General features: G+C 42.8%; 1 protein-coding gene across 1 annotated transcript in view; it reads right to left on the bottom strand.

Moving 5' to 3' along the window:
• WDR60 (WD repeat domain 60) overlaps window positions 1-10,921 on the bottom strand; it is a 38,390-nt gene extending 27,469 nt beyond the window's left edge. Inside the window, exons 1-5 of the mRNA XM_015428984.1 lie at window positions 10,860-10,921; window positions 8,192-8,245; window positions 5,870-6,296; window positions 4,505-4,557; window positions 2,251-2,574 (exon numbers count right to left, since the gene is read on the bottom strand). Coding sequence (XP_015284470.1) covers window positions 2,251-2,574; window positions 4,505-4,557; window positions 5,870-6,296; window positions 8,192-8,245; window positions 10,860-10,874 — 873 coding nt within the window. The 5' untranslated portion in view covers window positions 10,875-10,921. The remainder of the gene's footprint in view (window positions 1-2,250; window positions 2,575-4,504; window positions 4,558-5,869; window positions 6,297-8,191; window positions 8,246-10,859) is intronic.
• Between the last annotated feature and the right edge of the window lie 805 nt (window positions 10,922-11,726).

Below are 11,726 nucleotides of genomic sequence, written 5' to 3'. Positions count from 1 at the left end.
TGGTGTGTGTGACTGCAACCTAGATTTATTTAAAGAAGAACAAACCGTTATAGAACATAAGAACATAAGAACATAAGAGATGCCAATGTTGGATCAGGCCAAAGGCCCATCCAGTCCAACACTCTGTGTCACACAGTGGCCAGAAATACCAGTGCCATCAGGAGGTCCAGCAGTGGGGCCAGGACATTAGAAGCCCTCCCACCACTGTTGACCCCCCCAAGCACCAAGAAGACAGAGCATCACTTGCCCCAGAGCCCCTATCTATACCTTGTGGCTAATAGCCACTGATGGACCTCTGCTCCATATGCTTATCTAATTCCCTTTTGAAGCCGTCCGTGCTTGTAGCCGCCACCACTTCCTGTGGCAGTGAATTCCATGTGTTAATCACTCTTTGGGTGAAGAAGTACTTCCTTTTATCCGTTCTAACCCGACCGCTCAGCAATTTCATGAAGTGCCCACGAGTTTTTGGATTGTGAGAAAGGGAAAAAAGTACGTCTTTCTCTACCTGCTCTTTCCCATGCATAATCTTATAAACCTCAATCATGTCACCCCTCAGTCGTCGTTTCTCCAAGCTAAAGAGCCCTAAGCGCTTTAACCTTTCCTCATAGGGAAAGTGTTCCAACCCTTTTATCATTCGAGTTGCCCTTTTCTGCACTTTTTCCAAAGCTATAATATCCTTTTTAAGGTGTGGTGACCAGAATTGCACAGAGTATTCCAAACTAGGGGTTGCCCAAGGTCATCCAGCAGGTGCAAGTGGAGGAGTGGGGAATCAAACCCGGTTCCCCCAGATTAGAGTCTGCAAACTTAACCACTACACCAAACTGGCCTTGACTTCAGATCCTTAACAGTAAGACTCAGCACTTTAAATTGTGCCTGGGAATAAATGAAAACTAGAAGTGAAGCTCCATACCTGGCAATGATTAAGGCTAATGCTTATATTGGCTTGCTTCACTTGGCATGCTATCGAAATGACAGGAAACGCAGCTTGCACCTGCAACGTTCCATATACGTGCAACAACTACATTCTTTTAAAGAAAAAGCACAGCTTGAAGCCAAAGCACTGATCGCATTTGCTGCAGAGACAGTCCAGCCGCTGCTCAGTGCTTATATTTGGTGCTTTTTGGCTCTGTGCAAAATGCTTATCTTGCATGAATGGAAGCTCCTCCCCCCAGAACAACAACATACCATGCAGTAGAGGAACACCCCCACAACAGATTTTCATAATTTATACCCCACTTTTCTCCCCGGTAGAAGCCCAGAGTGGCTTACAACATTCTCCCTTTCTGGTGGGGCCCTTGCATGTTTGCAGAACATTATGAATAAATGCAACATGCAGCCAAGTGCCATAACATGGCAGAGCCCTCGTGCCAGATAATGGCTGCACTTCTCTACATACTTAGTCGGAACAGGGGGGGAAACCCAGAATAACTGAATGCAGTCAGATTTATTTCTGAGTAAACACATGCAGGATCAGGATGTGAGTTTACAGCTGTACTTCAACTACAAGGGAAAATGTGCTTTAGATATCTGTGACCAGTAAGGTTTGAGAGACTTCAGGGAATTTGTTTTCTTGTTTATACTTCTGACATTGATTTTTCTTGTTTTTGTCAGGGGCTGCTGTATCCTGACTTGACTGGAGAATAGGGAAATGAACCAAGACAACAAACACAGCAGCAGAATTACGATGACCAACATTACATTTGCCTTGGACATGAAAAGTCTGTATGCTCATCTAAGTACAAAGAACACTCGCAAGCACCAGGAGAGAAAATAAAAAACAGCCATAAATCAATTCTTGCAAAGAAAAGGGGCAAAATTACCTTAAAAAAGGCCAAAGAGATATGCAAGGGAAAACAAGAATATGACAATGCCTTCAAGCAGATTTCTCTCAGATTTGGACAGTAGTAAACTTCACGGGGATGTTGTGAGGATAAAATGGGATCAACCAGCAGATGCTATACTAAGCCCAACAGAGGAAGAATGGGGTTTAAACGTGATGAATAAGTAAAAAAACTAATCAGTGCTTATACTGACCTCATCAAAATACACATTATCATTTACTTTTGTGGGGGAAAAAATGTCATATAATTTTTTACTCAAGCCACAGTATCTTGATATTCTCACCTAAGTAAAGATAAGCCTGTAATAAATCACTTCCTCTCCAAAGCTATTTTCCAGGCGAAATGGTAAAGTTCCTGAATAAAACTTTTCTTGGCAAAGCTATGGATCTAAAGACAATAAAACACTAACCCTGTGGTCTCTCTTCTTGACTTCACCATCTTCTTTCTGCCGCCTTTCACTGCTCTCTCTGTAGCGTCTGTCTTTATGGAGAAGTTGCGCCGTGTGTGTCCTGTGCGCGTGGCCCTCGTCCCCGTCATCCTCATCCCTATGGCTTTTGTCTTTCAGATGCTTCTCTTTTCCTTCCGCCACTGAGTGTTCCTGTTCTCTTTTTTCCCTGTGCCTTCTCCTCCTGTCTTTGTCAAGTTCTTGTTCCGTGTGAGACCTGCGTCTGTGTTCACGTTCTTCATCTCTGTATTTTGAAATCTTGCCCTCATAGTTCTTGACCTCCTCATTCTGCAAAAGAAATGGTTTTAAACATGATACAAAACATTTGGGTCAGGACAACATCAGAAATAGTAACACTGAACCCACCTGTCATGATCTGGGCTGTGCAAGTAAAGGCCTAGCAGGCCCAGGGAGCCTGAGCAGCAGTGGGAGGAGGCCAGGCCTACAACTCCCCAAAGCCCCTGAGAGGTTTTGGCGCCCATTTTAGGCGATCACAGAGAAAGGGGACTTCTAATAAAAGAGCTGGTACAGAAGAAGAGCTGTTCTTTCTTCCAAGAGAGCAGGGCCAGAGGGAAGGCTGCTGCTGGGAGAGACCCTCACCCTGAGGGGAAGGGTGAGGCCCAACTGAGGCCCAACTGAGACAGTGAACTAGGGACTGTGAGTCTAGTCGCGTTAGGGCATTTGGTTTCTTTTCTCTTCACCCACTTATTTCTACTATTCTTGCACCTTGTTTCCCATATTGGGCTGACCTCCTTTTATTTGTTGTTCACTCTGCCTGGTCCTCACACCTATTATTCGGCCAAATAAGGAAGGTCTGAAGGTCTTGGGAGGGTGCTCTGGGCCTCCTCAAGGGATCCTAAAACCAGAGTGGTGGCAGCGTCAGGTGACACCCCACCTGAGCCGTGACACCACCTCATCCAGCTCCCAGGCTGTGCAAGCTCTCTAACCTGGTCATTCCAATTCTCCTTTTCAGCAGGTTTAGGCTGAGTCTGGTTCAGCGCTTTAAGTCCAGCTCATGGCAGCAAATGTGCTCTTTCCATACATAGTTCAAGATCCAAATTACTCCAAAGGTCTAGTGTTACCGCAGAGGAATTCTAACCTTTTCTTCCTTTGAACAATTGACTCCAGGGCTCAAGCACAATCTGCCCTCACTTTCAAAAGCCATGCATCTTGGGGGTGGGGAATACGGCTTGGGAAAAAGGTGTCTAAGACTCAGGGAACCAGTTGCCTGGTACTCTGGATACCACAAAGAGGTTCTATACTTCCTTGATCTGCAAAGTAGGGGATGAGGGACAACCATTCCTATGTCCTCCTGACTCCTGACAGAGATGTAAAAGCTCTGGAAATTTTGAAGACATGGGACACACACACACACACACACACATCCTTTTTTAAAAAGGGAAAACTGAAATGTATTCAATTACATTCTCATCAAATCTGAACTTATTTGACTGCTTTACCAAACACCCTGCCTAATTTAACATACAAAACAATATTTGGGATATTCATGGAATTGAGAAGTATAACGTCTGTGTGACAGCAGCAGGGGCAAGGTCACTTCTGGTCAGATCGCCCTGGGCTCTGCAGGGTGACGATATCATAACAGGCAAATGCTCTTCCATTGGCCTGACCTAGCAACATATCTGAGGTTCAGACATACTACATTGTTAAGCATTTAAAAAAAATGTACTATGCCTCATCAATTTTTATTATGTTTGTACTTGCAAAACAACAACAACAAACCTTCTAAGTGACAAAGGCCATTTTTGTATTCTGATACATTCAGTACACAAATTTCAGTAGGGACTGTGATCTTCCAAACTCTTGAAAGCTACAACTAATATCCTGAAGAACAAATTTCACTCTTTGGAACACATTCACAAGCTCTTGCATTAATCCATTAGCAGATAAATTGTACATTATCATCATAGCTGGTGATATATTCTTGACAGTGCTCATGAAATGCCATTGTGGAACTACTGTGTAACAATTCCAAATAAAGCAATTTGGGAGTGTGTTCTTTTGAATTTTGGCTAAATCTGACTTATTTTCATGTTGAAACAGGTTGCAATGTTCTTGAAAAATACAAATAGTGTTTACCTACTGAGGTGCTGTTTCCATTGGAATGGGAGATTTTGCCTAATCTATTAGCTACTTTCACTTTTCTCTTATGTTGCTGCGTAACATGTCCCGATGTTCCTCCTCCTCCTCCTCTTACCTTTCTCTCCGAATGCCTTCTCTCTTTTTCTTCATCTCTTATTTTCAAATGATCTAAAATATAACCCCATCAATAAAATTAATAAGGCTTCCTTAAGTATACTGGAGTATTGCTATACAGGGGCATCCTTAGTGATTCTGGGGTGCTGAGCAAAAGCCAAGGAGGCCCACCCCTTTTATTTCCACCACGGAATCTACTCTGAACAATAAAGTACACAATTTTCACAATGACTGCCTCTTCAAAAATGGACTGCATTCTATGTTTCGACTTTACCCTATTTCCTACCATGACCATCACTTCCTGTCATCCCCAGTGCCCCCCAAGCGGCACCCAAGATGTCCATAGGTAAGATCACCCCTGATACTGTGTTGCCAACTATGTATATGGAACAATGTCCACAGTTATGCAACAAAAAAAATCTCAGGTTTAGTTATCATATTTCACAACAATATATCCACACACTCTATATAAAAGCCAAGTTACCAGTGCATTCCTAAGCAATATAATACTCGTCTAAGCCCACTGACTGCAAAAGCAGGGTTGTTTAGGACTGCAATATATAAAACCCTTGGGGTGAGGAACTGCTGGGAACTTTAAGAAAACATAGTAATCTAATATTTGCCTCAACAGAGTAGCCAGTTTTTTAGGTTTCCCTGCAAACATGCTATCAAGACACATTCCAAACCCTTTTGTATCCTTTACATGCTCTGGGGCCTCGGAAGGAAACACACCCAAGAAGGGCAAGGATATCTAAGGACCAAGTGGTGGGCTGCCCCTCCTGAAGAGCCGTAAAGCTTGCTTTCTGGATGCATGTGCGGAGAAGGTTGCAAAAGACTTGAACACATCACAAATTAGGCAGTGTCCCTCAGGTGTGGTCAGATTCCATCCAAAGCAGAAATGGGATCATGGGATGAGCTTGAAATTTTGAAGAGGAACTTGGTTTAAAAAAAGACAACAGTAGAGTTAAGAACACTCTTGTCCAATGTTCCCTCTAAACTGTGGAGTCTAGTGCGCAAAGATTCTACTTGGTGAGCTACTGGCATTAAAGTTGTGAGTGAGGAATTTGGCTGCTGCATACATTAGTTTGCTCTGGAGCCATCCTTCCTGAGCTAAGACAAAAATCCGTGAGCTGGAGGCTAAAAAACTGTAGGCTAGCTCACACTAACTCAGCTTAGAGGGAACACTGCTCTTGTCTATTGAATCTGCCATCTTGTTACAGGCAAAGCATCTTCAAAAAGCAGAAGAGGAGCAGGGGAGAACCTAGGCACAGAGTAGACTCTAACCAAGTTTGCTGAAAATAGCCAAGCACAATGCCAATCATGGCATTGTTATTCCAAAACGCATGCAGTGCACAAATCAGCCCACCTCCATAATCCTTGCTGCCTTGTCTTCTATGGGGTTCTTTATTCCTTTCCCCATAAAGCTCTGTTGCATTTTGGACATTTGCATGATTAGGATCATCTTTCCTGTGCTTCCTCTCCCTCTCTCTTCCACTGTGTCGCTCTCCACCTTTCCCCGCACTGTGTTTTTCTTCTTTGGTGTGTCTGTCGTGAGTTGCCTTAGCCTTTTCTCTCTCTCGCTCTCTGGGATGGTCTTTTTCTCTTCCTCTGTCTTTCTGTTCCTCTCTATGTCTTTCACTTGATTTAAACCTTGCTTTTTCTCCCGTTTTTTCTTTTGATTTTACTCTGTCCTTGTCTGGTTCTTTGTAGTCATCAGCGTCATGGCCTTCTCTCTCTCGCAGTTTTCTCTCTCGATGTCTCTTGTCGTCAGACTGACTATTTGACAGGGATCTCTGTAAAAATGAAACCGGGAACAATAATAACCTGTTTTTGTATATGGCTTCTCATCCTTTGAGTTTCATCTTTCACTAATTATGGCTGAGGTCCCCAAACAATAGAAGATCCAGATCCTACAACAGCTTAAAAATGCATTCCAATATTGGCATTGCTGCTGCAGTTTATTTGTGTTCCCCCCCCCCAATGCATTCTCCAGGTATCTAAGGACAGTGTAAATGGTCCCCCCACTTATCCTCACAACAACCCTGTGAGGTAGGTTAGGCTGAATTCACCTAGTAGGGTCATGGCAGAGTGAGGAATTCAACTCAGGACTTCACAGTCACAGCCTGACATCGAACTACTGTACAAGAAGCGAGCAGTGACTCAATCAATCAATTCGATTTATTACGATCAAAGATCAGCAAATAGGAGCAGTGACTCACAAAAGCTCATACTCCGCCACAAATTTTGTTAGTCTTTAATGTGCTACTGGACTGTTACTCTTTCATTTACTACACTGGTTACAAGCAGTGACCTCTAACTCTGTTCCTCCAGTGCTCAAGTTTACTCTATGACAGAAACAACCAAATTCTGCATTCCTGAGAACCACTGTATTTTTCAAACACGAATATGGAAACTGAGACAATTCATTTCCCTCTAGGATAGTCAGGATATATTTATTAAAGTTGGCATTGACTGGGAAATAAGCCTTCGTAACTACGGATCACAGATGCTTGGATGCTATAAGGTCATCATTGGAGGAGGCTGAGAAATACCTGTTTCCTGAAAGATCTTTTCAAGAGACAGTTTGGGAGTTACCTTTCCAGAATGCACATGAGTAATATAATAACCTTGTTGTTTCTTTTTCTTGCAAGTGAAAACTGGGAGCAAGAATTTTTACCACACCTTGATTAAAACGTGGAAAGGCCACCAGGTGCGGGCTAAAGTTGCGGGGTGGAGGATGGGGATATGATCAGCAGGTTACCTTGCTTGCTAACCTTGACCTATGGCAAGCATTTCATTTTTATTTCAGCAAGTTCTCACTCCTAGTACAAAATATTTAATTAACAACCATTCACATCTACAAGCTACAAAAATCTCTCAACATAGGCAATTTCAAATTTCAATGTAAAACTCAGATTCTCCCAGACATTCAAATGGATCATGATGTCTTTGAATTCTAACCAACAGCATCAAACCCTGAGGTGTGAGATACATACATCACATTAGCTGTTGTAGATTTTCCGGGTTGTATGGCCTTGGTCTTGGCATTGTAAGCCCTATAATACCAAGACCACAGCCACACAAACCGGAAAATCTACAACAGCTAATGAACTCCGGCTGTGAAAGCCTTCGACAACATATACATAACATTCTTTCGCTGAGATCCAAAGAGCTGTGCTATGAGACCACACATGCAGGGGGTCTTTGTCTTTACTGACAAGCAAACACCCAATGCCACATGGACAATCCGTTCTGGAAACTGAGTGGACTTTAAAAAGAAATTTGTTATTGTGCTATTCTCAGAAAAATGTCAAAAACCCCACTAGGAATACCTACTGGTTTTTTCCAGAGGAGTTAGCCATGTTAGTCTGTTGCTGCAAAATAGTAAAAAGCTCAGTAGCACCTTTAAGACTAACACACTTTATCGTAGCATAAGCTTTCGAGAAACACAGCTCTCTTCGTCAGATTTGAAAGCTTATGCTACGATAAAGTTTGTTAGTCTTAAAGGTGCTACTGAGCTTTTTACTATTTTGCAGCAACAGATGAGTCTTAAAGGTGCTACTGAGCTTTTTATTACCTTTTTTTGTATGTGCATGTCTAAAATGTAGCTGTTTGCACACTGGGCATTAAAATCACTAAAAAATATCAATAGAAGAACTATGTTAATCAAGTATTTTATAAATGTTACCCTAAGATGCTTCTTTAGTTCATCTGACTTCCAAGTGTCTTCTCTGGTTCTTCTCTAGAAAAAGAATATAGATATTCTTAACCTGGAGAGTATTCACACATTGTCTTTTGAGCATCAGGGGCTATAATGGCAACTTACCCACATCTGAATTGATCCTTATCCCATAGTGCTAGCAGCACTGGGTGGTGTTGGGGGGGGGGACTGGAAGTCTGGAAGTATGAGATTAAGAGGGCTTGCATAAATCTATAATGTGAACTCAAAACAACTAGTAAATCTTATTTACTTCAATGAAACCATTGAAGGGGCTTATTAAGGACTGCATCGCACATGGCATCTTTCCTACATAGTTATCACTTCTGTACAGGAAAGATTTTGTAGATTGTCATGTATAAAGATCATACCAGTTTCTATTTCATTGGGGAGAGCCTTGGCCTCGGAGCCCAGTCTGTTGCTCATGTCCCAAGCAACAGTATGTTTGCTGTGTAAAACAGGATGCTCTACTACGAAGACCACTGGTCTGATCCAGCATCACTCTTATGTTCACTGCGTATTCAAATATAGTGGCATATACCCTTTTTCCCACACAAAACTACAGGAGATAAGACAAACGTTGTGTATTAAACAGCTCAGACTGAAAAGCTGCTGATGTAAAAACACGGCCTGTTCAATGTTTTCATCCATTATTTATAACTTCAATTTATAATCCCCCTTTCTCACTGGGATCCAAGGCAGATCACAATAAAAAGCTTTCCAGTCATTCAGTAGGCAGATTACAAAATGTGGTAACATGACAATTGGTAAGAAGATTACAAGATTTTAATCAAACAGCAAAGAATCTTTTTTTTTTGCCATTTATTACTTTTGGTGACTCCATAGGGTTTTCAAGACAAGAGACATTCAGAGGTGGTTTGCCATTGCCTGCCTCTGTGTAAGGGACTCAGGGCTTGGTGACCTGCCATTCAAATACTGAACAGGGCCAACCCTGCTAAACTTCCAAGATCTGATGAGACTGGGCTAGCTCATTGGGCTATCCAGGTCAGGGCAAAGATTCCTAGTAAAACAAAATTATACAGCTGGGCTGGGATACTAGAACAGGGCGGACACATGCAAGAACCAGAACACATGCAAGCATTTCTGTCTGAAACAACAATCCCAACAAGTGTAAGAAAGACTTTATCCCGATTAAAAATAAGAACAGCAGAAACATTTTTAATTCTTCCATCAGTATTTAGCAGTGCTGGACTAGGAAAGTACACCAATCTACAACCCAGTTTTAAGCCTATGTACTTTATTTCAAGTCAAGCTAACTTCAGCAGAACCAAATCCACTAAAACCCAGATTTTCTTTTCTTTTAGGGGAGATAAAGGCTGCCGTCACACATACTAAATAATCCACCTTCAATCCACTTTCAGTGCGCTTTCCAACTGGATTATTATGTGAACTGGCGAAATCCAGTTGGAAAGTGCACTGAAAGTGGATTGAAAGTGGATTATTTAGTGTTTGTGACCGCAGCCTAAGTTATTCTAAAAGTTTTGAAAGAGCAAGGAATTTAAAACAACTCTCTGTTATTCAAAGCAAATGAAACTATCAATGGATATTATTTCATGCCCATCCTCTGCATATTTATTTGGCATCAAATCCAGTGAATTTAATAAGCATGTATTTAGGACTAAGCTGCATAGGTAAAGAGCACAAAAAAGTGACTTGAAAGAAGGCTACTAAGGTAAGCAACCATGCTATTAAACCTAAACAGGAAATCAGGGGTTTCCTTGTCCCCAGAGCATCATTTGTGGGGTAGATTTGTTTACCACATAAACAAAACAAATTCTGTCCTACAAATGAGACAGGAGTCTGGGGAAATGACAGGAGGTACGGCTTATTATGAAGTCGGCAGCAGAAGTTCAGAGCTCTGGAGGAGTCATGGAGAGAGCACAGCAATAGCTGTGGTTGGTTGCTGACAAACCAGAGGTGCAAACTCAAGTTTATCCAGCCCAGATCAGTTACTCACCTGTATCCTTTAACTACCACGCCATGTTCACAATTGTGCCTGTTAATGGAGTACGGTTAAATTCTGCCATCCTTCTAGTACACACTTATGGGCAAAATGACCAATTCCCCCAATTCTCTGACTGCACTCCAGAGCATGCAGTAGCAACTCTGAGGGATACCAGGCACATTTCAAATGGAAATAAATCTTATTAAATACAGTGGTGCTCACTTCCCAGAAAAGGTACCTAGGAACGCACTGCATCGCACACTCCACTTTACAGTCCCCATTCTACATATACGTACTTGGAAGCAAATGCCACTAACTCCAGTGGTAGCGGGGCTTACTCTCAAGTAAGCATGCGTAGTAGCACAAGCCTCTGCGTGCCTACTTGGAACAAACTGAAAGTGAGATTCCCTGGAATCCATTCCTAAATAAGCATGCCCTGAAGTGCAATCCGTGCTCGCTTACTCAGAAGAAAGTCCCATTGATCTCAATAGGCTTACTCACTAGTAAATGTGTTTGACAGTCTCAGTTAACAATTATTAATCTACGGTACAAGGGGATGGCAATAGTTTTGGATCTGCCTAAAAGCATCCCCGGTCGGACAGTCCAGACACTGACGAGATTTAGACCATCGATCGTCCTCTGCTCCCTGGTTCTCGTCGGGAGGCCGCTCACCTTATCACCTTCCATAACGGCGCACAGCTGCCCCGAAATCCAGCATCCCCGACTGCTTCTATGGCTTCATCTCTGTCTCTAGAAACTGCAGGCCTCGGCTGGGTTAGGAAACCTAGGCAACTACTCCGAACTCTGCCTAGCAACAGCCAGGTAATACGACATTGTAGCCCATTGGCCAAAACAATGGATCCCGCGCCCAGTCACGTGAAAAGCAGGGTTGCGGCAGCAGGACGTCAGAGTCGAAAGGTTTATGGGAAACGGAGGCAGACTCTTTTTCTGAACTACGGAGGAGCCGTTCGCGGTTTCAGGAGTACCGCAATTGGAAATTTCCATCGCGCTGAAAATGTTCAGAGATACATACCTGTTGGTCAGTTGTAGTCAAGAGGGTTAACATGTCGGGAGCAATGTTCCCTCTAAGCTGTAGAGTCTTGTGAGCAAAAATTCTACTTTGTGAGCTACTGGCATTAAAGTTGTGAGCGAGCGATTTGGCTACTGCTTAACCTAGTTTGCTCTGGAGCCATCCTTCCTGAGCCGAGACAAAACTGTGTGAGCTGGAGGCTAAAAAAATGTGAGCTAGCTCACACTAACTCAGCTTAGAGGGAACACTGGTCGGGAGACATTTCATGGTTTTGAGATATTAGGCCTCGCTTTTTTTTTTTGTTTTAAACTTTTTAAAATCTTGCGTTGTCCCGCCTGGAAGACGCATTCGACTCTTTTACTTAATAAATAAATAAATAGCCGTCCAGTTGTGCGCTGTGGTGCCTCAGGGAATGCTCCTGTCATGTCGCCTTCTGAAGAGTGGAGGAGCAGTGGTTGGTAATTGGTAATTGGGATGGTTAGTGGGGTGGCTCGCCAGGGTTGCCCACT

The sequence above is a fragment of the Gekko japonicus genome, unplaced genomic scaffold (genome assembly GCF_001447785.1).
Source record: "Gekko japonicus isolate JY-2015 unplaced genomic scaffold, Gekko_japonicus_V1.1 scaffold1303, whole genome shotgun sequence".
Taxonomy (NCBI): Eukaryota; Metazoa; Chordata; class Lepidosauria; order Squamata; family Gekkonidae; genus Gekko; species Gekko japonicus.
This window is presented reverse-complemented; position numbering and strand designations above follow the sequence as displayed.